The sequence below is a fragment of the Schistocerca piceifrons genome, chromosome 6 (genome assembly GCF_021461385.2).
Source record: "Schistocerca piceifrons isolate TAMUIC-IGC-003096 chromosome 6, iqSchPice1.1, whole genome shotgun sequence".
Taxonomy (NCBI): Eukaryota; Metazoa; Arthropoda; class Insecta; order Orthoptera; family Acrididae; genus Schistocerca; species Schistocerca piceifrons.
Window position 1 is genome coordinate 20,338,101 of NC_060143.1, and position 27,445 is coordinate 20,365,545.

General features: G+C 41.7%; 1 protein-coding gene across 1 annotated transcript in view; it reads right to left on the reverse strand.

Moving 5' to 3' along the window:
* Positions 1-27,445, reverse strand: part of LOC124802766 — a 177,057-nt gene that overhangs the window by 33,317 nt on the left and 116,295 nt on the right. Inside the window, exon 6 of the mRNA XM_047263758.1 lies at positions 21,393-21,512. Coding sequence (XP_047119714.1) covers positions 21,393-21,512 — 120 coding nt within the window. The remainder of the gene's footprint in view (positions 1-21,392; positions 21,513-27,445) is intronic.

Below are 27,445 nucleotides of genomic sequence, written 5' to 3' on the forward strand. Positions count from 1 at the left end.
TCAATTAGAAATATGTAAAAAACTGTGTAGACTTAATTTCTGAACCACTGACACCTCGTAAACCTGTCCTTCTCAGCTGGCAGCTTCCCAAAAAGTTTAAAAATACCTAAAGTTAAACCACTACACAAAAAAAGAAGCCAGGAAGAGGTGTCAAACTATAGACCAGTTTCTCTACTGTCTGCATTTTCTACAATTCTTGAGAAACTCTTTTGTAAAAGAATATCAAATGTCAAAGATAAATATAATATACTAACATAATCTACAGGAAAATTAAAGAGACCTTTGGAGATAAGAGAACGACTTGTATGAATATCAAGAGCTCAGATGGAAACCCAGTTCTAAGCAAAGAAGGGAAAGCAGAAAGGTGGAAGGAGTATATAGAGGGTCTATACAAGGGCGATGTACTTGAGGACAATATTATGGAAATGGAAGAGGATGTAGATGAAGATGAAATGGGAGATATGATACTGTGTGAACAGTTTGACAGAGCACTGAAAGACCTGAGTCGAAACAAGGCCCCCAGAGTAGACAACATTCCAATGGAACTACTGACGGCCCTGGGAGAGCCAGTCCTGACAAAACTCTACCATCTGGTGAACAAGATGTATGAAACAGGCGAAATACCCTCAGACTTCAAGAAGAAGATAATAATTCCAATCCCAAAGAAAGCAGGTGTTGACAGATGTGAAAATTACCGAACTATCAGTTTAATAAGCCACAGTTGCAAAATACTAACACGAATTCTTTACAGACGAATGGAAAAACTAGTAGAAGCCAACCTCGGGGAAGATCAGTTTGGATTCCGTAGAAACACTGGAACACGTGAGGCAATACTGACCTTACGACTTATCTTAGAAGAAAGATTAAGGAAAGGCAAACCTACGTTTCTAGCATTTGTAGACTTAGAGAAAGCTTTTGACAATGTTGACTGGAATACGCTTTTTCAAATTCTGAAGGTGGCAGGGGTAAAATACAGGGAGCGAAAGGCTATTTACAATTTGTACAGAAACCAGATGGCAGTTATAAGAGTCGAGGGACACGAAAGGGAAGCAGTGGTTGGGAAGGGAGTAAGACAGGGTTGTAGCCTCTCCCCGATGTTGTTCAATCTGTATATTGAGCAAGCAGTAAAGGAAACAAAAGAAAAATTCGGAGTAGGTATTAAAATCCATGGAGAAGAAATAAAAACTTTGAGGTTCACCGATGACATTTTAATTCTGTCAGACAGAGCAAAGGACTTGGAAGATCAGTTGAACGGAATGGACAGTGTCTTGAAAGGAGGACATAAGATGAACATCAACAAAAGCAAAACGAGGATAAAGGAATGCAGTCGAATTAAGTCGGGTGATGCTGAGGGAATTAGATTAGGAAATGAGACACATAAAGTAGTATAGGAGTTTTGCTATTTGGGGAGCAAAATAACTGATGATGGTCGAAGTAGAGAGGATATAAAATGTAGACTGGCAATGGCAAGGAAAGCGTTTCTGAAGAAGAGAAATTTGTTAACATCGAGTATAGATTTTAGTGTCAGGAAGTCATTTCTGAAAGTATTTGTATGGAGTGTAGCCATGTATGGAAGTGAAACATGGACGATAAATAGTATGGACAAGAAGAGAATAGAAGCTTTCGAAATGTGGTGCTACAGAAGAATGCTGAAGATTAGATGGGTAGATCACATAACTAATGAGGAAGTATTGAACAGGATTGGGGAGAAGAGAAGTTTGTGGCACAACTTGATCAGAAGAAGGGATCGGTTGGTAGGACATGTTCTGAGGCATCAAGGGATCACCAATTTAGTATTGGAGGGCAGTGTGGAGGGTAAAAATCGTAGAGGGAGACCAAGAGATGAATACACTAAGCAGATTCAAAAGGATGTAGGTTGCAGTAGGTACTGGGAGATGAAGAAGCTTGCACAGGATAGAGTAGCATGGAGAGCTGCAACAAACCAGTATTGGGACTGAAGACCACAACAACAACATAATCTCAACATGGTGTGGCGTCAATAGGTCACATTGACCACGTAAAGCATGATCTTTGAACTCTAACTGCTCTGATGAGCCGCCATGTTAATATTCCAGTCAGCCTTTGTACCTTGTACAGTGTACACGTGTATCTTTCTTTGTGCTGAAATATATGTATGTATAGGCATTTAGGGGAACAGTTTGTTGTGTATACAATTATCCGTATTCCCATTTTCAATACTGGTGACCCCAAAGTTTCTACGTCTTCCGCGACTTCTGCTCCGGCTGTGTGGAATCAACAGGTTTTATGTTCGATGCAATGGCTGCCTCAGCCAACGTTTTATACGAGGATTTGGAGGCTCAGCTACCACTACCAGGCCACTCCAATCTCCTGCCAACAGTTGTTTTGCCACTAACGGACATGATTCGTGATCTTCAACGAAGTTAACCTCAAACTTTGTAACTCTACAATGGCTGAGTGTTACCCCGTTACCTCAAACAATGGACTCAGGTTTTGTATCACTGGACTGTGCACTCCAACATGTGAAAGATGAAGTGGACGATTTCCAGAATTGTGTAACAATCAATCGCTCATGTAGAGTTCAAAGGGACCAAAATTCGCACACGTGCTTTGGTTCTCTACACGCCGCAACATCGTTTACAGTAGTGTCATGTGCAACACCGTCATTTGTGCAAAATGCACACACGGTCAATGCTATCAAGCTATGACAGTTTTGCCTTCCTCACAATTTAATAACAGACATTTTTATACATCAAGTCCGCCAGGCTCAACCACCAGATCTGTCGCCCAGTTTCTCGACCATGGGGGTTGGAGCACACCCGACGGCACTTCACCATCCAGGAGCATTGTACCACAATGTGACCACCAGCAGGTTTCACCAGTGATTTATGGTCCTATCACATGGGGTGCATTTCCGATGTGCACAGAAAACACTCACTGTTGCCACACCAAATACCAAACCACCCCCTCCCCCCCCCCCTACCGCCCGACCCCTCACTCACAGGGGGGCCTGATTCCAACCATAAAGCCGCTCACTCCTTCCACAGTACCGTCTGTGCCTACCATGCCGGCCTTCCACGTCATTTCCGAGGTGGACAATTTAATTACTGTGCCTTTAACCTACAGTCCAGTTTACAGGCCTACCTCACACACTGCACATCCATTCGTTCCCACGATACCGACCGTGCCTGCCGCATTGTGCTTCCGTGACTCATCAGGGACACTGCAACATGCCGTTGTTCGGGACATGTTTGCTGGTAACACTCCCACGCCAGTGGTGCAGGGTTACAGGACAGCCTATCCTACCACAGGACAGCAGGCCTTCCAAGATACACCGAAGCCACTCCCCCCCCCCCCCCCCCCCCCCCTGGCCGTCTGTCGAAGCTACTTCCTTTATACAAGGGCAACCCCATCTCATGGTTCCCACTTGTGGAGCACTTTTTCGAGTTACATCAGGTGACCGACGACACCTCTAAATTTCTATGTCTCGTCATGCACCTCCATGACCACCCAAATTTAATTTGTGACCTCTTCCTTTCGCCACCGCCACCACCAAAATATGAGTTCACCAAGAAGACAATATTGGACCAACTTGCCTGCTCGCCACAGGAATTAATGAAGACCCTGTACGAGGAACACCTGGAGGACCGCACTCCGTCACAACTCTGGCGCCGCCTTCGGCTACTTGTGAGTGAACACACGATGCCGGACTTTACCCCGTGGGCGGTATGGTCTGCCAAGTTACCTACCGACCTGCAGATACACCTGCTACCACACTTGTTCGAGCCTATCGGCTCTCACCTTTGCATCGCAGATCAGCTGTATGCACTACTGCGACAAAAACAACCAGCACACCTCTCACCGCTGGTTGGCACTATGCCGTCTGTTTACCAGCCGTCTGCGGGCAGAGGCAGGGCTCGTTCTGCCTTGATGCCATCTACACCACCGGGCACTACTCGTTCACTCTCTCCTCTTTCTCAGCACTCAAGAATAGCATATGCACCATACGTCCCAGTTTACATTCTGGAACAGATCAATGAGGACAAACCTCCTCCGCTGTTACAATCACTGCCACCACCACATCCAGCTCATCCGTACTGTTGGCACCACTAGATTTTTGGGGATGAGGCCAAGAAGTGCAGATTACCTTGCCAGCACCCAAACGTCGACCGCAGGATGTAAAAGACACCGAGTCCTGCAGGGAACTTCACAGGCGTCCTGAAACATTGCACTCTGTCCACTCGTCCTCTTAACTGAGCGGTTGTTTATACGTGACCAACATTTCGTCACGGCTTGTTTTCCTAATCGGCACAGGCGCTGACGTGTTCATCATACCTGCATCATTGGCTCCTTCCATTTTTCACCAACAAAGTCACTTCTACGCGCTGTCAACGAATCAACATTACAAACTGTCAGCTCTGCTAAAGTTATGGTGCATCTATCTCCTTCTCTACGTTTCCTAAGGACTTTTTACATCGCCGACATTGAGAACCAATTCTCAGTATGGATTTCTTGTCCCATTGTAAACTCTCCCCGAACATAGTCCGAGATTCAATGCTTCACCACCCTTCTGACATTCAGATACCGTGCTCAGGCACTTATGCTCATCGTCCTGTTTCTGTCGCGACATCTGATTTAGTTCGCGAGTGCTCCATCTTCGTGGACAAAATTGTGACCTGCATCACTAATCTACTGTCAGAGTATGATGCAGTGGCGTGACTCCATTGGCAAAACAACGAGTTGAAACAACGCACTGCTCACACTTTCGAAGAGCTCACCGCGGCGGCTCATACCTCGCTGCTACAACTGCAGTCCACAGTTCCTTCACCTGATCGACCTTCATCAGCAGACACCAGCACGGGCACCCATCAGGTTAGTTTAATACCATTCATTGCATGTGATGATTCACATTCAGTGATCTCTGAACCCGCCACACGCTGCTGCGTGCAGTGCTATGTGTTTCAAACAGTGCTTCTAATGACAGTCGCGCGCACGATGCGAACACGCCCACCGCGCAGGCTGCCATCCCGCATGTTGGTAAACATTCCCCCTCTCTCGCGTGCCTACCACGTGATTCGGTGACCATCGCCATTCCCCACACAATGCCCGCACAGGTTACTCAAGGCAAAGCTAACAACAGACAGTCACTGCGCGCCCCAATTCGCTCCATGCTGTGTGTGCAGCCGACCTTTCCAAACAAGTGCACGCCGTGCTCACGAAATAGGCATGTGACTTTCATGCTGCCTTTTCCCACCCACTAATTGCTACACCTCATCACACCCCACTCATCCCAAAACTTCACGTCAGGATGTTACTCAGCCTCGTGTGCAGTTCTCTGTCTCTTCCGTCACTGACGGAATGACACACAAGATAATTACCACTGCTGGCCCTCCTATTAGGCACAAGGTTAGACGCCCCAACCCCATTAATTTGTGCACGGCCCGGCAGCAAATTAATGAACTTCTGGAGGCAGGTGTCGGACAGCAATTGGTCTTCACCGATTCACCTCGTCACCAAACACGACGGTTCTTTTCGAATGTGTGGTGATTACAGACACTTAAATGCTCGTACCATCATGGACAATTACCCAGTGCCGAACATAAACGATTTCACCCCTATGTTATCGGGCACCACAATCTTCACTGTGATTGACTGTAAACGTGCCTATCATCAGATTCCCGTAGTGCTGGAAGACATTCCAAAGACTGCTATCATCATGCCACTTGGTTTGTTCCAATACAAATTCATGCCATGCGACTTAAAGAATGTGGCACAAACGTGACAATGTTTCACTGACTCAATCTTATGACAGTTCAAGTTCTGCTTTGCATACCTGGATGACATCTTCATTTTCAGCAAGTCGACTGAGGACCACAAAGATCATTTATCCCAGGTCCTCCAGATCCTGAATTCCAATGGTGTCAAGGTCAACAAAGATAAATTCCAATTGTGCCAGTCTTCTGTGACATTTTTGGGTTACAACCTCCCAAATCCCGTGTGCAGACTATCACATCATTGTCACCCCCAGCTACGTACAAAGAACTTTGACATTTCCTGGGTACTATAAATTACTACCACCGACATCTACCTTCTGTCGCCGCCATGCAGGCCCCTCTGACGGACTCGTTGTCCAGCAAACAGACTTCGGGCCTTAAGCTAGTCCGTTGGACCGAACCTATGCTTGAGGCCTTCAGGGCTCTAAAGGCAGCATTAACTCACACCATCGTACTCGCCCACCCCGATCCGTCTACAGAGTTCTTCCTCACTACGGATGCCAGTGACATCGCGGTTGGGGCAGTATTACAGCAACTCAAAGGCGACATGGTTTTACCCCTTCATTTCTTCTCTAAAAAACTATCTACAGCATAGAAGAAATATTCCGCTTTTGATAGAGAACTTCTGGCAGTCCATGAAGCCGTCAAACACTTTTGGCCTGACATTGAAGGCCGTTCTTTCTTCATCCTTACTGTCCACAAACCACTGGCGGATGCCTTCTGCAACCCTCCCAAGTACCCACCCCCTTGGCGTTTGCGCCACTTCGACCTGGTCTCTCAATTTACTGTGGATGTACGCTACATCAAAGGCACTGAAAACATCCCCACTGATTTCTTTTCGTGGATCAATACTGTCTCACGCATCGTCAATTTATCCGACCTTGCCACTCTCCAGGCCTCTGACAAGGAACTCAAGCTCTCCTCACAGATCCCCAGACATCGCTTGTGTTTACCAAAGCCAAGTTCCCTGGCGTTTTGGATGAAGTGTAGTGCAACTCTTCTACCGGCACTCTGCGGCCGTTGTTGCCTCCCACACTGTGCCGACAAGCCTTCGATGCCTTGCATAACCTCGCCCACCCTGGAGTCCGCGCCACCACACGCCTTGTCACCAAGGGTTTTGTTTGGAAAAAATGTTAAGCAGGACTGTCAAACCTGGGCACGCAGCCTGCCAACGCAACAAAATCGGGTGCCACACCTCCACCCCCCCACCCCCCCCCCCCCTTCTTGGCAAGTTTGACATTACGCAAGGACATTTTTGTCATGTACATATTGACTTTATTGGCCCTCTGCCACCATCAGAGGGCCACAGATATATCCTCTCCACAATCAACCGCATGTCTCATTGGGTGGAAGCTGTTCCTTTACCCAACATCACAGCAGAAACCATGGCCAAGGGATTCGTCTCATCATGGATCGCTAGGTTCAGTTGGCCGTCCACCATCACTACTGACCAGGGCTGACAGTTCGTGTCTGCTCTTTTCATGATTCTATGTAACCTTTGCGGTATTAAAAAAATTCATACAACAGCCTACCACCCACAAAGCAACGGTTTAGTGGAACAATGGCACTGCACCCTTAAAACAGCCCTCAGGTGCCATGACTGCCTCTGGTCTGAGGCACTTCCTTGGGTGTTACTCAGTCTCCATCCGACCTTTAAACCTGACTTACAGGGAACCATCTCCGAATTCGTTTTCAGCGAGAACCCAGTTCTACCTGGGGACCTTATCCTGCTTCAAGCACCCGAGGATTTCCCCACCTCCCCAGACATTATTAGTTGAATGCGCACCCACTTTAGACACATATGGCTACACCTGTCATTCCCCACCGGACACTTACGTGCCAACCACACTCAACACATGCTCCCACGTTATGCTCAGGGACGATTCCGTTAGACAACCCCTGCAACCCCCATACCTCGGGCCCTTTGAAGTACTCCGGAAGGGCGAGACGATTGTCAACATTATGGTTAAGGATCGCCTGCAGACTATTTCGCTACACAGGCTCAAGCTTGCTTTCATGGACTCCGATGCCCCTCTCCATCCCAGTTGGACCATCCAGACAAATTTTCATTGCCGAGCCCAATAACGAGTTAGCTTATCCCATGGTAGAGTCTTCTCCTTCTGATGATTTGTCACCGCAGTTCATGGGTTTCCCAAGCATGTTGTCATCAACCCCATGCGCAGGTTTTGATGACGTTTCATCTACTGGAGAGACTTGCTCCCCGACTTCCAATTTGCGCTCCAATGTACCACCTAACCGCGTTGACGACATATCAATTGTCGCTTTTGACGACTGTGTACTCGTGCTCCTTACAGACAATGCAGACTCGACACTCAAAGAGGAACTAGATGCCAAGATAGTGCACAGCCTGTCCCTCGCTGATAGTGCGATCCATCAAGAGTTCGTGCGTTCATCTCCTCGGACAGCGCCATCTACATGCTCGCATGCCGCACCCCTACTCACACCTCTACTCCTGGGCTGGCCAATGCATTGTCTGCCCCCATTTGCTGTCTGATTACAGTGTGGACCTGCAGCCTGTACCTGTGCATTCGCATACCGGCCTAACTGGGATGGAGCTTCCAGTCATGCACCTGCCACCTTGCACTACTCACTCCAATGCTGACGCCCACATGACCTCCCCTCAGGCCTCACAGGCCATACTCCATACTTTGGGAGGGGGGGCGGGGGGCTGTGTGGCGTCAATAGGTCACATCGATCACGTAAAGCATGATCTTTGAACTCTAACTGCTCTGACGAGCCACCATGTTAATGTTCCAGTCAGCCTTTGTACCTTGTGCAGTGTACATGTGTATCTTTCTTTGTGCAGAAATATATGGCATTGTTGCATATACAGTTATCTGTATTCCTGTTTCCCATAATGGTTTTAGGACAAATCACTCTATGGAAACAACAATCTTTTCTTTTCTGTATGGAAACTCTACAGACCTAGGATAGGCAGGAACATACCTCAAGTATATTCCTAGACTTGTCAAAAGCGTTTGATACCATCAGTCATGATAAATTACTAGGTACGATTCAGAACTGGGATATTAGGGGAGCAGCACATAACTGGATTAAACCACACCTCCATGAAAGAAAATAGCTCATAGAGAGAACACATGAAGTAAATGGGTCAGTCAAAACTCATCAGTCAGATTTATTAGTTGCCAAACATGGAATTTCCCGAGGTTCCACAAGGGGTTCAATTCTCTTCCCACTATATATAAATAAACAGTAAAAACAGTAAGCTATATCAGTTTGCAGATGACACCACCCTCTTAATTACAGGAAGTAGCAAAGAAAATGTTGAAAATGACATTAAGACTGTCACAGAGAAGACAGTACAGTACTTTGATGCAAACAGTTTGATTATACACTCCTGGAAATGGAAAAAAGAACACATTGACACCGGTGTGTCAGACCCACCATACTTGCTCCGGACACGGCGAGAGGGCTGTACAAGCAATGATCACACGCACGGCACAGCGGACACACCAGGAACCGCGGTGTTGGCCGTCGAATGGCGCTAGCTGCGCAGCATTTGTGCACCGCCGCCGTCAGTGTCAGCCAGTTTGCCGTGGCATACGGAGCTCCATCGCAGTCTTTAACACTGGTAGCATGCCGCGACAGCGTGGACGTGAACCATATGTGCAGTTGACGGACTTTGAGCGAGGGCGTATAGTGGGCATGCGGGAGGCCGGGTGGACATACCCCCGAATTGCTCAACACGTGGGGCGTGAGGTCTCCACAGTACATCGATGTTGTCGCCAGTGGTCGGCGGAAGGTGCACGTGCCCGTCGACCTGGGACCGGACCGCAGCGACGCACGGATGCACGCCAAGACCGTAGGATCCTACGCAGTGCCGTAGGGGACCGCACCGCCACATCCCAGCAAATTAGGGACACTGTTGCTCCTGGGGTATCGGCGAGGACCATTCGCAACTGTCTCCATGAAGCTGGGCTACGGTCCCGCACACCGTTAGGCCGTCTTCCGCTCACGCCCCAACATCGTGCAGCCCGCCTCCAGTGGTGTCGCGACAGGCGTGAATGGAGGGACGAATGGAGACGTGTCGTCTTCAGCAATGAGAGTTGCTTCTGCCTTGGTGCCAATGATGGTCGTATGCGTGTTTGGCGCCGTGCAGGTGAGCGCCACAATCAGGACTGCATACGACCTAGGCACACAGGGCCAACACCCGGCATCATGGTGTGGGGAGCGATCTCCTACACTGGCCGTACATCACTGGTGATCGTCGAGGGGACACTGAATAGTGCACGGTACATCCAAACCGTCATCGAACCCATCGTTCTACCATTCCTAGACCGGCAAGGGAACTTGCTGTTCCAACAGGACAATGCACGTCCGCATGTATCCCGTGCCACCCAACGTGCCCTAGAAGGTGTAAGTCAACTACCCTGGCCAGCAAGATCTCCGGATCTGTTCCCCATTGAGCATGTTTGGGACTGGATGAAGCGTCGTCTCACGCGGTCTGCACGTCCAGCACGAACGCTGGTCCAACTGAGGCGCCAGGTGGAAATGGCATGGCAAGCCGTTCCACAGGACTACATCCAGCATCTCTACGATCGTCTCCATGGGAGAATAGCAGCCTGCATTGCTGCGAAAGGTGGATATACACTGTACTAGTGCCGACATTGTGCATGCTCTGTTGCCTGTGTCTATGTGCCTGTGGTTCTGTCAGTGTGATCATGTGATGTATCTGACCCCAGGAATGTGTCAATAAAGTTTCCCCTTCCTGGGACAATGAATTCACGGTGTTCTTATTTCAATTTCCAGGAGTGTAAATCTGGAAAAAAACTGTTGCAATGAATATTTTCATCACCCATAATAGAACACCAGCAAATCCTCCTGTAGAAATAAGTGGACCAAAAATTGAAAAAACAGGGAGTACAACATTTCTTGGTATATGGATTCAACAAAACATGAAATGTGGTACAGACGTGGACTACGTGAACAAAAAAAATGAGCAAAACATGTTTTGTAATGACAGTAATAAGAAACTACATATCACATGAAAATCTCAGAACCATATATTTTGCTTATGTTCATTTAATATTGAAATATGGTGTAGTGTTTCGGGGAAACTGTGGAGCTAGTCAGAAATCATTTAGGCTGCAGAAAAAGATTATTAGATTAATGGAAGGGTTGGATCAAAGACCATCATGCAAGCCACTATTTAGGAAAAATAAAATACTACCACTTCCATGTATTTAAATACTTGAAAATGTAATTATTATAAAAAAAAAACTAAACAGCAGCTGTCCATGCATGACCTGTAATGAATCTGTACATAGCTACCACACAAGACAAATAAATAATGTACATGTACCACAGACAAACACAGGACTATTACAGAAAGGCGTACTCCATCCTGGCATCAAATTGTACAATGCACTACCCAAATCCACAAAAATAATAATGGACTTAAACAACTGCGAAGGACTACTTGGTTGAGCACTGCTTGTATACATTAAGGGAATACCTAGAAAAACAAAACTCCCTCGCCGATTAAGACTGTTTTTATAAAATGTGTAGAGTAAGAAAATATAGTAATTTTATGTTTTGTTAAAATGATGTCTGAAAAAAAAGGAATATGTGTTGTAATTAATGAATGATCCAATATCTTTTGTACACTGTACAGTCTAGATTCATAGGACCAATAAATAAACAGATAAACACCTCGTTAAAAAGCCTTGATTCACCTGTCCCGGGTGATAGTACCTTATGAGGATCCCTTGCCAGGGATACGGTGAAGACCTCAACGGCAGTGAAGGTGGAGAAGGTGGACTTCAGTACGGTGCAGCTGGTGCAAGAGGTGGCCTCTTGACCAAGGCCAAAGTGGACGGAGGGCACGATGGTTCCACATGTTAGTGGTGTTCCTTCCACATGTTAGTGGCGGCTGAATGAGTAATATTCCAGTCTAACAACGTGGTCATACTTTGCGAATTCAGGGATGACTTTGGATTCCCGACTCTTTACAATTTACAGCTTCAAATCGCAAAATGGAAAGTTCGCACAATGGATGCTCTACTCCAGGTGGTAACTCTGATGAGGAATCCACCATTACATCATGTAATGCAATGGGACCTAGGGTTCTGGGGGGTCCCAACATTTGTGATGAAGATTGAAAAGCCTTCCAAGTTACAGTTCAAGAAGTAGTACTACTTTGGAACATTAAATGTAAATTCTCTTATAAACGTTGGGAAACAAAAGGAATTAGAATTATTTCTGCAGAAGAAAAATATACAAATTATAGCAGTCCAGGAAACACAATTCTTAGATGAGAATGTAGTTGATACACAACATTATAGAATATATAAAGGGAAACCAGCAGTGAGAATAATGGAAAACATGCCGATGTTTAGAACAGCATTTTAAGCAAACAAAAAAAATCATAGACAGTGTATCAGAATTTAGATCGAATTCAGAAAGAATATCCATGTCAACAATAAATTGCAAGCATAAAAGTTACACCCTCATAAACTGTCATGCGCCTATAAATGCAGACAACAGAAGAAACCTGGAGAACGTAAATCAATTCTGGGATCTTTTAGACTCTGAAATTTCTATCATACCTAAAAAGGATGTTAAAATACTTCTTGGTGACTTCAATGTGCAAATTGGGAGGGAAAAGAAATTTAGGACTATTGTAGGTGCATATCCAGCACACTCAAGAACAAACAGAAATGGTGTAAGACTGATCAATATGTGTAAAATGTTCCAGTTAAAACTCATGTCCACACATTTCCACAAACTACCAAGAAAAGCCAAAACTTGGAGTCATCCAAATCCAAACCTAGAAGAATTTCAACAGGATCATGTAGCCATATCTAAAAAGTATATCACGGAAATCATGAATGTTAAAATAGTCATAAGCGGGGAATTCGACTCAGATCATTATCTCTCTGAGGTTAAAATAAAATTTCTCCCATCTAAAACAAAAAAGGTGACCAAGAAAGTGATCAGATACAACACCACTACAGCTAATATTACAAAAGAAAATATAGACAAATTTAGAGAAGAAACTGAGACAAGTAAAGAAGGTGACTGGCATGAACTCCGGATGCAAATAACTCAAGCAGCAGAGAAAACTTTAGGGTTGGCCAAGAATAAAAAGAAGACATGGTGGAATGAGGAGTGTGAAGAAGCAAGAGATCAAAAGAGTTCAAAAATGTAGAAAATGGAGATGTTTGAAAAAGAGGAAGACCTTGAATACTTCAGACAAAAAAGAAAAGAAACATCAAAAATAATCTGGAAAATCAAAAGAAACTTTGAAAATTCTCAGCTTATTGAAATTTTAGCAAAATGTCTTGAAAAGCTGTTAAACTGTCCAGTTCCAACAGATAAATTAGAATTTCCAGTGACACCTCAAAGAGGAAGATTTCTCACCAACGAAATTAGAAATTTATGAAGCCATCAAAACACACAAAAACCATAAAGCAAGTGGCGAAGACTCCATTACAGCAGAATTACTTAAGTGGTCAGAACCAAAAATCATAAAGAACCTACAACTGCTTCTTAAGAACATTTGGAAAACTGAAGAGATTCCATTTGAATGGAAAACAGCATTAATCCACCCACTACATAAAAAGGGAGACAAACAAAATGTCAATAATTACATAGGAGTGTCACTTCTGCCAGTGGCATACAAAATATTATCAAAAATTCTCCTGAAAAGAGTGGTAGATACTTTAGACAAACAACTGGGAGAATATCACGGTGGTTTTCGAAAGGGAAGATCCTGTGCAGAACAAATTTTTAACTTAAAGTCAATAATTTGCCATAAAATGTTAACCAGCAAACCAATAATAGTGTCATTTATTGATTTCCAGAAAGCATTTGATTCTATAGACAGAGAAACAATAGATAAGGTCATTAGAGAAATTGGTGTTAAATCAAAATTAGTAAATATAATTCGTGAAACACTAACAGGTACAATATCTAAAGTCTAATTTATGGGATAAGTATCACAGCCATTTGAAATAAAAACTGGTGTTAGATAAGGTGATGGTTTATCACCTTTACTGTTTAATTGTGTTCTAGAAAAAATTGTAAGAATCTGGAATTTGAAGCTAAAAAATCACAAAATTGAACCAATAACTCTGGGAAGGAAAACAAATGGAATCAAGGTAAACTGCTTGGCTTTGGCAGATGATTTTGCAATACTTTCAGAACACCTGACAGAAGCAGTTATTCAGATAAAGCTTCTGGAAAAAATAGCAAACAGAACTGGTCTCAAAATTTCAGCTAAAAAAACAAAATTCATGACAAATATAAAAAATGCGCCAAAATTCATGGAAACACAAATAGGTAAAATAGAGCGAGTAAATAAATTTAAATATCTTGGAGAGACTATACAACACAATGGACTAGAAATATCTGCAATAGATGTAAAAATTAACAAAATGGAAAGAGCATATGGTTTGACCAAAATTATTTACAACAAGAAATGTATATCTAGAAAACAAAACTAAAACACTACACCACAGTGGTACGAGCAGAATGTTTACATGGATCTGAATCCCTAACGATGAACTATAGGGTGGACAGACTAGAGGTTCTGAAGAAGGATTATTAGAAAAACAATGGGTGCAATAAAAACTGCAGATGGTTGGAATGAGGAGGTTTACAAAAATATAGAGAAAATATCTGAAGTAATGGCCAAACAAAGATTAGCCTATTTTGGACACCTCTGCCGAATGGATGGAAATAGACTAACAAAACAAATACTCTTATCTTTCTGGAAGCAGAAATCGACAATAGCATGGATAACAGAAGTAAGGAAAGATCTAGAAAGAAACAACATCAAAGAATCAGAAATAGCAGAAAGAAACCATTTAAAAAATAAAATAATTAATTTGGAAGGCTTTAAAAGCAGAAGAAATAAAAAATCAGGAACAACATGGACAGAAGAAAGGAAGAGACTTCGTGGGGAGAAAATGAAGGAATACTGGAAAAATAGGAAACAACAACAAAGGAAGAAGATGAACTGAAAAAAAAAACAGATAAATAAATAAATAGATCCCTTTCAGAGCATGCTGATATAATAGCCATCACATACAACTGCTCATGTGATGGACAATCCACATCTAAAGACTGGAAAGTTGCACAGGTCAGACAAATAATCAAGAAAGAAAATAAGACTAATCTGCTGAATTACAGATCTGTATCACTGATGTTGGTGAACTGTAGAGTTTTGGAACACTCATGAGGTGTTGCAATTAAATAATGAGGCTGCATACCTCCTATCATGCTGCAGCATGGTGAGAGGTTGGTATTGGCATGTAGCTGACCTTGATTATTCAAGATCAGTCACCATTCATTTCATCTTTCTCTGCTTTGGTTGGCTTTTGAGCCTTGGTTGTTTAGAACATTGTTCTGTAATAGTGCAGTGATCATGGTGAACTTAAAAACTGAGCAACACATTAACCTCAAACTCCTTGTGAAATAAAAAGTGTCACTAAGACAATGTTTTCACTTGTTAAAGGAGGTGTTCGGTGATAATTTATGTCACAAGTGCAAATTTTTTAATGGCACAAATAGTTTTCAGACAGGAAAAGATTGAAGATGAAGAATGTACCAGGGAGTTCAAGAAACGAATCAAACTAACATAAAATTAATAGAATTGAGTGGAACAACTGATGTCTGAGCACTCAGATGATTTCAGACATAAGAAACAGAAACCAAGATAAATTTTGCATGATGAATTAAACATGACAAAAGTTTGTGCGAAACTGGTTCTGAGAAACTTCTTTCAGGAACAACAATAGCATTGCAAGAATATTTGTGCTGATGTCATAGGACAAATCAACTAAGGACTGGACTTGCTTACATGTGTCATCACATATGATGAAACATGTATCTTCCAGCAAGTCCGAGAAATAAAGTGTAATTGATGCACTGGAAGACTCCCACATCGACGAGAAGGAAAAAGGATGATTGAATAACTGAAGAAAACGCTGATCAAAAAAAAAATCATGCCTGGACAAGTGCCTGGGGTCAAACCATTCATCAGAAATACTACAACGAAGTCCTAACCCAACTGAGGGGGAAGAGTAAGGATGAAAGGATTTCTGGAAGAATGGTGCATGGATTCTGCATCAGGATAATGTGCCAGCCCTCAATGCCACGTATGTGAAACAGTTTTTAGCAGAAAAACAAATTCCTGTACTCAAACATCCTCCATATTCACCAGATCTGGCTCTCTCTGACTTTTACCTGCTCCCAAAAGTGAAAAGTGCATTGAAAGGGATACATCTTCAGTTGAACAGGGTGAAAATGGATGGCCTACAGCAATGCTTTGAACAATGTAGGACACACATACAGAGGTGTATACATAGGGGAGGGGCACATGTTGAAGGGGATAAAAGTTAGGTGTAACTTTGTTTGCATTAAATCACATTTCACAGACCAGTCTCATTCTTCACTTGCCACACCTTGTATTGTGTTCAAACATAATGAATTACCTTGATGAAAACATTGTATTCACACATAGCATGGATCCAGAAAATATCATTCTTATGAAACACAACTAGGTCTTTATTCACAAAGAAGTAATGAGTGCTATTGATTAAAGATCTCAAACTGATTTCATATTTCTAGATTTCCAGAAGAATTTTGGCACTCTTCTTTGTAAGTGACTTCTAATTAAACTGTGTACCTCTGGAGTACTGCCTCAATAGTCTGGCTGAATTCATGATTTTCTGTTAGGTAGTTCACAGTTCATGGTAATTGATAGAAAGTTGTCAAGTAACATATAAGTGACATCTGGTGATCCCCAAGCAAGTGTTATAGTACCCCTTCTACTCTTAATCTACGTAAATGATTTATGAGACAATCTTAGCAGTGGTCTTAGTTGTTTGCAGACAATGCTGCCATCTACTGTATAGTAAAGCCAACAGAAGATCAAAGCCATTGCAAAATGATCTAGGCAAGAGAGCTGTATGATGTGAAATGTGGCAATTCACTAAATAATGAAAAGTGTGAGAGTACTAAAAGGCATGTTGACTGGAAACAAACTGTGTTCTATAGTTAAGACATGATTCATTATGGCTATCATGTTTGATTTATCAGATGCCTTTTTGTAACTGTGAAATAAGCATATGAACCCTTTTTCTCATACCTGATACATCATAATCACTCATACAGGTATTCATTATGGCATTTTCTAAGCTATTGGGGGTTAATTTTAATACCAAGAGTGAGCAGGGAGCTCACATGTAAAAAGATCTGTATAAAAAGGAATCCGAAGCAAGAAAACTTGATTTTATTTGATGACAAGCTGGATGTGAGAGAATTACCAATATATATCAATCATTGCAAATGTATAAGCATTTTTAAGTAGTTTTTTAAAGTGTTTTCAATGAAACATTTATACATGAAATGTTTCCACCTAAAAATTATTTTGATAAAGTGGCAAAAAAATTAAAATGGGTCCCTAAAGGTATAAAAGTCTCTAGAGCTAAGGAAAGACAGATATATCAAGAATTAAGATATAGCAAGTTGTTGAATATGTTAGAAGATACAAAATTATATTTAAGGAAGTTGTCTTGGTAGCAAAGCAAATGACAAATAATAGATTAATTTTAAGACATGAGACTAATCAAAGGCAGTGTTGTCAGTTGTGAAATCTGAATTAAAGGACAAAGTGAACACTGCAAAAACCTATACGGTACATTTCAAAACCAAATATTCAAAATGTGTGGAACTTAAAATACACCATAACAACCAACTTATGGAAGAAGCTGACACAGTCAGATTCCTAGGACTAAATGTGGACAAGAACTTTAAACTGGAATACACATATTGATTTCCTATCAAATAAATTATGCAGTTTTACATTTGCAATGCAAACAGTAGCAAATTCCACTGATTTGACTACACAAAAGTTGCTTATCATAGTTATTTTGAATCTATTATTAGATATGATATAATTTTTTGGGGAAGCTCAAGTAGTGTATCTCAAATAGTGAAACTGCAAAAGAAAATTGTCAGATACATGTGTACCACACAGCAAATGGAGTCTTGTTGATCATTATTTCAGAAACTACAAATCCTAACTGTTCACCCCATACACATTTACGAAATTATAATCTCCCTATACAGCAGACAAAAATTATTTGAGGAGAAGCATTTTAACCACACGTATAATGAAAAATTAAAAATAATTTTATGCTATCCACTCGCCTGTTGAAATTATATGCTCTGACTCCACAGTACATAGGAATGACAATATATAAAAATTAATGGACAAAAACATATTTAATATGAAGGCAGAAATTTTAAAAATGAGGCTACAGCAGATTCTATGGGAGAAAGGCTACTATTCAATAGAAGAATTCATAGAGGATGAAATGATAATTTGAGCAAGGAGTAATCAAGTGTTAGATTTTATTCTATGTATATATAACAAAATTGTATTACCATCATGATACTGTTTGTTAACATCAGCTGTTCTGTGTTTCTGGTGAAATTTTACCACAATTTTGATGTGTCTCCTGTACTTGAATCAAATGATTTAGATTACGTATTTAGATTACGTATGTTATGAGACAAATAAACCACAATTCACTACTTACAATAATAAACCAATCTTTCGAGCATGGATGTTTCCCACAAGTGCTAAAGTATTCAGAAGCAAACCCATTATTAACCCTTTAACTGCTCTGGACGTGTTAACGCGCACGCCTTTGTACCTATTCCTGTGTGATCTGAACATGTTGATGCGCATGTACGTGTAGACACATTCAGAGTACCAGGTAGAAGGATTGGTGGCGCGCATAAACCTGTTCAGAGCGCACAGGGACAGGTACAAAGGCAAGTGCATTAACACGTCAGAGCAGTTAAAGGGTTAAAAAAATTGCCAAGAGAGAGTATGGGAAATCATTATGCCATCTTTCATCTTTCAGTTCTGCTAAAAGGTTCTGAACAAGCTGTTGCCATTCAGATACAAAATTTTATTGAAAAAATATAAGATTATTTTGAACAATCAAACTGGTTTCCAGCTTGTTAAAAACAATATAGATGTGAGTAACAAATTTGTTGACCAGTTTAGCACTTCATTAGACAATAAGAATAAAGTTTCAGAGATCTTTTGTCACCACACAAAAGCTTTTGATGCAGTAAATCATGCAAGTCGTATCTACAAACTTGACAGATATGGAATTAGAGGGGTAGAGTTCTGCACCGACTTACTGCCCACCTTTGAAATAGAAAACATTATGTTGTTGTCTCTGCTAATGCAGCGAATTATTCTTCTGAAGGGAAGATGGTAACAGAAGGTGTCCTTAAAGGTTCTGTCCACGGACCTACTTTTGATTCTGTTCTACATTAATGACCTAACAATCAACATAAATGTCACAACAGTTTTATTTTCAGAACATACACAACTATCAGTTGAGGACCATGAGTCAGAAAACAAACGTGTCAGCATCATCAGTACATCATATTGTCTAGAAACATGGTTTCAACTTAATGGATTAATCTTGAACAACCCAAAAACCGATACGATCCAATACAGAAAAAAATAATCAAAATTACATGAAATGAAAATCAATCTTAAAAAATCAAGATCTAGAGGTAGTGGCCACTGTGAAATGATTACTATTAAACATAGACAAGAAACAAATTTAAATTGGAATAAATCTGTTTGGTATCTAATAAACAAATTCTTGTTGGTGAAAACAGTATTATGTAACTAGCAAATGGTTGATTTTGCATTTTTTACTTAGTTACATGTTCCATAGATCACGTGAATAATTGTTTTATCGAAATGATGTGGAACAAGTTATTTTAGAGAATACTTAAGGAACATATTATTACTTTTTTCGTCCCACTCGTGCAGCTATACTTAATAATTTGATATGAGTGTTCTATGTGAATTGCCTTGAGTAAGAACCATCTAATAAACAGAGTGTTGACAATGAAGTCGACTGGTGGTTTATCCCTCTAATGTGTTTTCACCAAGGCACTTAGTAGCTGAGGATGCTTGAATCTGATGAGTGAAACTAATCAAATAATACATGGCCTGTGGTGGCTTATCTGAACATTAAACCAGGTAAAGGTTGTAGAAATATTAAGAATGAATATCTACTGTCTTTGAGATACATACTGACACGCACATTTTCACTTGCAACTGACAAGGCAATCAGTCTAAGTTACAAACACTGCTACTCACCATACAGTGGAGATGCTGAGTCGCGATAGGCACAACAAAAAGATTCACACAATCATAGCTTTCGGCCATTAAGGCCTTTGTTAGCAGTAGTCACACAAATGACGGCTACGCAGGCATCATTTCACCGCCATACCCAGTCTTTTAATTTCTTTTTATTTCTCTCCTTTGCGCTACTCCTACCCTCCGTCTAAACTGCAACAATTCACTGTCTGCCACTCCCACCATACTATCCCTCCCCCTCTCCACCCCAGCCTACTCCTTACCCCCACCCAGTCACCACTCTCATCATGCACTGATGCTGCTACTCGCAGTGTAGTTTCAGCTCTCTGAGACTGCAGACGTGTGTGCAAGTTGCATTTGCTCGAGTGTGTGTGTGTGTTTGTGTGTGTGTGTGTGTGTGTGTGTGTGTGTGTGTGTGCTTGTGTGTATGTGTGTCTTCTGCTGACAAAGGCCTTAATGGCTGAAAGCTAAAATTGTGTGAATCTTTTTGTTGTGCCTATCGCATTTCAACATCTCCGCTATATGGTGAGTAGCAACTTTCCTTCTCTGGTATTGTTACATTCCATCCTGGATTTTCCATTGTCTGATTTAAGGTACAATCATTGTCATCTTTGACCACAGAGTCATGAGTTCTAGTACTTTCATCAACAGACTTACTCAAAATTTTCTCCACTGCGAGATTACAAGTAGTGCACTACACCATATTTTAAGTGCATAATAAATCCAGTGTTTCTACAGTCCACGAATAAAGATATCCCTGTTCCCTGTTATTGAGGTAGAAAAACAGGCAGGAAAACAATACAATTTTATCAGAAATAGTGAATTTGTGGAGTAATACTCAGCCACCAGACAACATATTCAAGTTGTGCAACTATGTGCTGGAGCTTGTGATGAGAAGTGTTAAGCCATACATTAATAAAAAGCAGATTTATAAATTTTAAAAATTTATGTCAGGACTGGTGTCTTCTACAATTACTGTTCCCATCTATTGCAAAAAGTAATCAAGATATTTTCAACAGATTGCTCTTCAGCTGATGAATCGGAATAGACAGCAGCATTTAAAATTTATTGAGGAAATGAAAGTCAGTTTAAACTCACCTTATAGTTATTTCGGATAAAGGAAAACATTTGATGTCTCTCAACTGATCTGCTGTCAAATATATTTAAGAAGCCCATTGTATAGGAGCACAGCTAGTATATTTGTTACATCACAATCAGTATTAGAACGCAAATAATTTAATAACTAATCAAGATTACTGCTAATAGTTAAAGGCATTTTGTTAACAAAGTTTCAATGAAAACATCTTCAAATACATAATAAAAATGTATATTAAATAGAAAAAAAGTAAATGATAATATTCAGAAGCATTAGTCTTTTGACCAATCAAGTATAAATGTGTTTGATGCAGAAATGATTGAAAATGTATGGAGCATCTTGACAGATTTACCTTGAGTGGCAAAAGGAGAGGCCGCATCATGTGTTTTTTTCTTTCTTGTGACTCCTTTTCCATCTCTGTTTGTTTCTGGATGATTTACTCCAGCAGGATGACCTCCATCTCTAGGAATATCTGAAGGAGAAAAAAGGAAATTCTTTTATCCTAATGTTCCCTGCACAGACAAAGGAAGCCAATAGTTCAATAACAAAATAAGATTCCTGTAACCTAAGTGGTTGCCTCCCTCCTGGTGACAAACTCAGCCTATAATGGTGTGAACTCTTAGTCTGCCATACACCACAGCCCAGAAAGAAGCACTGGTTCTGATGTAAAATATGTATAAATATATTACTTTTGAACCGAGATAGAAGTGAAACTATCCCCTTACCACAGTTTTTTTGCACCTATAACTAAACCACATCAAATGTAGAGGAACAACAACTTAAAACATAACCCCCTTGGGTATTTCTACATTTTTGATATTTCTCACAAATATGAGGTTATTCAGAACCATTCAGTTACTTTTTTCCACTTCTTAAACAAAGCCACCCCCACAGCCATAGCTACAAATGTAAACTTGTGTTGTGGCACACTACAGAGTGACAGCTGATTCATGTCCTGTTGGTGGAACATAATTATACTACATAGGATGATGGTACATGCAGTTCAAAGACTGTCCACCAGCATCTAGAACTATATTTGAAATCTCTCTAATTGTGAGTTTGTGAAGGCATATGATACAGCTGATGGTGATTTGGCTACTGGATGGATGTGTTATTCTCTGCTTTGGGCTGTTTGAGCAGAATATGCTAAGTGCTGGGACTAGGTTTTTGCCATCTCCCTTATGTTCTGTTAGAAAAAACTCTAAAAGAATTACTTAATGTGGATGAAATATATTGTCTGTTGAACAATAAAATACCATGAGTGACATATGATATCAACCAGTAGACTCCCCCCCTCCAACCTCAGGAGTGTGGCAACTGTGATATGAAGCAGTGCAAGTGACAGCTGGAGAGACAAGTAAGAATGGTATATTCTCCTCATTTTCTGGATGCTTGTCCCATCTATATTCTTGCTGTAGTACTCTGTCACCAGAAATGGCAATGCCTATCCCTGCTGAACTGAATAAGCCAAGAGTTTTGCAAAGCACTTATTATATCATATCAGTGCCACAGAACTGTCTATGGATGACCAAACAAAATCACATGAAAATGAGAATATTATGAAAAGGAAAGTTGCTACTCAGCATATAGAAGATATGCTGAGATGCACCTAGGCACAACAAAAAGACTCTCGCAATTAAAGCTTTCGGCCGTGAAGGCCTTTGTCACCAGAAGACGAAAGACACACACACACACACACACACACACACACACACAACTACTCACACACACAACTGCAGTTTCAGGCAACTGAAACAACACTGCAAGCAGCAGCACCAGTGCATGATGGGAGTGGCGACTGGGTGGGGGTAAGGAGGAGGCTCGGGTGGGGAGGGGGAGCGGGATAGTATGGTGGAGGTGGCGAACAGTGATGTGTGACAGGCGGCAGGTTAGATGGAGGGCAGGGCAGATGTGTAGTGCTGGAATGGAAACAGGGAAGAGGCTGGATGGGTGAGGACAGTGACTAATGAAGGTTGAGGCCAGGAGGGTTATGGCAACGTAAGATGTATTGCAGGCGAAGTTCCCGCAATTCAGAAAAGCTGGTGTTGGCGGGAAGGATCCAAATGGCACAGGCTGTGAAGCAGTCACTGAAATGAAGGATATCATGTTTGGTTGCGTCTTCAGCGACAGGATGGTCCACTTGTTTCTTGGCCACAGTTTGCAGTGACGAGCAGTCCATCTCAAAATATGCTGAGGGTCTCACTCAAGCCTTCACTGACCGTAATTATCCTCCAAAGCTTCTACAAAAACAAATCTCCGATGCCTTATCCTTCCAGTTTCCCACCAGCTCCCACAGTCTGACCATCCAGACACAGAGGAGCATTCCCCTCCTAACTCAGTGCCACCCAGGACTGGTGCAACTCAATTACATTCTCCACCAGGACTACAATTACCTCTCATCATACCCTGAAATGAGAAATGTCCTGCCCACTAGCTTCCCAACCCTGCAACAGTGGTATTCCACAGTCCACCGAACCTACACAGTATACCCGTCTATCCTTACATAACCCCTGCTCCCAATCCCTTACCTCATGGCTCACACCCCTGTAATAGGCCTAGATGCAAGACCTGTCTCATTCATCCTCCCATCACCACCTACTCCAGTCCAGTCACTAACATCACCTTTCCCATCAAAGGCAGGGCTACCTGTGAAACAAGTCATGTGATTTACAAGCTAAGCTGCAACCACTGTGCTGCATTCTATGTAGGCATGACAACCAACAAGCTGTCTGTACGCATGAATGGCCACCGACAAACTGTGGCCAAAAAACAAGTGGACCACCCTGTTGCTGAACAAGCTGCCAAACATGATATCCCTCATCTCAGTGACTACTTCACAGGCTGTGCCATATGGATCCTTCCCACCGACACCAGCTTTTCTGAATTGCGCAGGTGGGGAATTTCCCTGCAATACATCCTACGTTCCTGTAACCCTCCTGGCCTCAACCTTCTTTAGTCGCTGTCCTCACCCATCCAGCCTCTTCCCTGTTCCCATTCCAGCACTACACAGCCGTCATTCCACCATCACAACCAGTCTTTTTATTTCTCTCTTTTTCCACTACTTCCCCCCCCCTCCCAACCTCACCCCTGCCCTCCGTCTAACCTGCCGCACTTCACTGTCCACCACCTCTACCATACTATCCCTCCTTACCCCCACCCAGTTGCCACTCCCATCATGCACTGGTCCTGCTGCTTGCAGTGTGGTTTCAGTTGCCTGGGACTGCAGTTGTGTGTGAGAGTTGCATTTGTGTGTGTGTGTGTGTGTCCTCTATTGTTGATGAAGGCCTTAACAGCTGAAAGCTTTAATCGTGAGAGTCTTTTTGTTGTGCCTACCTGCGACTGAGCATCTCCACTATATGATGTGTTGCAACTTTTCTTTTCATAATATTGTTAAATTCCATCTTGGATTTTCCACTATAAGAAAATGATAGCTATACAAAAAGACCATAAAAGAAAGAAACTAAACTTGCTAACCTATTCAATCACTCTACTCCATGGTGAAACATCAGACATAACTCCATTCTCGAAAGTTTCCATTTTTATATTTTTTGTGCTAGTTGTAAGGATGTAAAGTGAATTCGAACTCCACTGACAAAATTTCACAGGTTTTTCAGGAACATTTTTTGGACATTTTGGTGTAAGTGATCTGTGGTCTCTGGTGATTCATTCAATAATAATGTAATTATAATATACTCAGTTTTTTACCACCCCTAATTAGCTTTGTTTCTGTGAAAATACCTTCTCAAGAGTGAACAAGTCTGTAACATCAACCATCTAAACACACAAAACAATTCAGAGTAATACAACACTCTCAGATGGAATGCATAAATTTTATCACAGTATATTCAACATGTTCTATCAGTGCACAGTACAGTATGTAGCTAATGCATAACTGTTCTCTTACAGGTATTGTTCAAAATGTAGACCACAATCACAAGAATGTGCACAGTGACACACTGTAAACTGTCTTACGTGCTCACAAATCCCACGAGTTTCATGTACTACCTCCACAGTTGTAGCAATCCTAGCAACCAGGTCCTTGCAAGTATCAGTCAGTTTCATAAATGTGACTCTTTTATCTGCCTCTAGAAGAAGTACTGGTAATCCATTGGTGTCTGGTAAATGAGCTGGCCACAGAACAGGACCACTGCAACCGGTCTATTGCTGTCCAGACTGTACATGAACATTCTGCAGAAAACAGATATCCAATAGCCATACATTTATGGAATAATTTTATTGTGCTACCAACTTTCGTGCCACATTGAACCCATCTTCAGGCCCCTACACATGAAACGAGATAGGGCATCCAGTCATCTGTGCTTACTGGAGACACCACTATATCAAATTGGTTTTTGTAGATACCTACACAACAGATGTGGACACTTCACACATCTAACAACAGCTCTTGCCATTGAAGAAAAATCAAGATACATTTGTAGTTTTTGTACACCTGGAAAAAACATTCAGTAATGTAAAATAGTGCAAGATGTTCGAACTTCTGAGAAAAATAAGGGTAAGCTGTAGGGAGAGATGGGTAGTATACAATATGTACAAGAACCAAGAGGGAAAAATATGACTGGAAGCTTAAGGATGAAGTACTCCAATTAAAAAGGATGTAAGGCAGGGATGTAGTCTTTTACCCCAGCTGTTCACTCTACACACTGAAGAAGCAATCATGGAAATGAAACTTCCTTTTAAGAGTGGGATTAAAATTCAAGGTGGAAGGATATAAATGATAAGATGCACTGGTGACATTGCTGTCCTCAGTGAACTTGAAGAAGAATTACAGGATCTGTTGAATGGCATGAAGAGTTTAATAAGATCAGAATATGGACTGAGAATAAATTGAAGAAAGACAAAAGTAACAAGAAGTAGAGGAAATGAGAACAGCGAGAAACTTAACATCAAAATCGGTGATCACTAAGTAGATGAAGTTAAGGAATTCTGCTACGTAGACAGTAAAATAACATATGATGAATGCAGCAAGAAGAACATAAAAAGCAGACTAGCACTAGTAAAAGGGCATCCCTGGACAAAAGAAGTCTACTAGTATCAAACATAGGCCTTAATTTGAGGAAGAAATTTCTGAGAATATACATTTGGAGCACAGCATTGTGTGATAGTGAAACATGGACTATGGGAAAACCAGAACAGAATCAAAACAGTTGAGATGTGGTGCTACAGAAGAATGTTGAACATAAAGTGGACACATAAGCTAAGGAATGAGGAGGTTCTCTGCAGGATCTGCAAGCAAAATCATATATGGAAAAAACTGGAAAGAAGGGGGGGACAGGATGATAGGATTGTGATAGGGGTTGACTTCAACTTGCCAGGTATAGATTGGGAGTGTTATGCCATCAAAACCGGAGCCAGAGACAGGGATTCATGTGGCATTGTTCTGGATGTCTTGTTGGAAAATTACCTTGAGCAGATGGCCACTTGTGAGGCTAACGTCTCAGATTTCTTGGCAACAAAGAGACTTGAACTTATCGAATCAATTTACATAGAGGAAGGTACCAGTGATCATAAGGCTGTGACAGCATCTATGATGACAGGTCCTACAAGGAATGTTAAGAAAGATAGGAAGATATATTTGCTCAGCAACGATGACAGATACAAATTTCAGAAGATCTCAGCAGTTAGCATCAAGTACTTGGTGATGAGGACGAAGATGTGGAGAACAAATGGAAAAAATTCAAAGGCATTGTTCAATATGCCCTAGACAAATATGTTCCGAGTAAGGTTTTAAGGGATGGGAAGATCCACCATGGTTTAGCCACGTTAGAAAAGCACTACAAAAACAAAAAGCACTTCATCTTAGGTTCAAGAGAAGTAAAAATCTAGCTGGAATGTGGCTTAGGACATTAAAGGCTGCACTTATGTGCCACAACAGTTGCTGGATAGCTGCCCTGCCACAAGCCTTGTTAGAACTTTGTACAGAAGTTAATCCGGACATTTGGGCATCAACCACCAAGAAGGTTTATGGGAAAAAGTTGTGTCTGCTGTCAGACATTTTTCAGCACAGTCGGCATTTATGGAACCAGAACTGTCATAATGCTACAACATGCGAAGCTCCAGATAGCCAGGTTATGCCTACCCCAGTATCATGTCAAAGGGCTCCAAAAGTGTTTATATGTAAATAAATTGTGACACGCTCCCATGTGCTGTTGAACAGATGCTATGTGCAGCCCTTACAGCCGCCATACTTGGAACCTTCCTGAGTATTAAAATGCAATGAACATTTGGTCCTAATAGCGTACAATGACTGGCTGCTGATAATGTCCTGGGAGAGGGTTAAACCAGCATACATGCTCAACCACAGACTTACCTGCACAACAGCAAGAGAGTGTGAGTCTTACACTGGCGACTTTTACCCCACCTGTCATGGAGACCATACAATGAGCA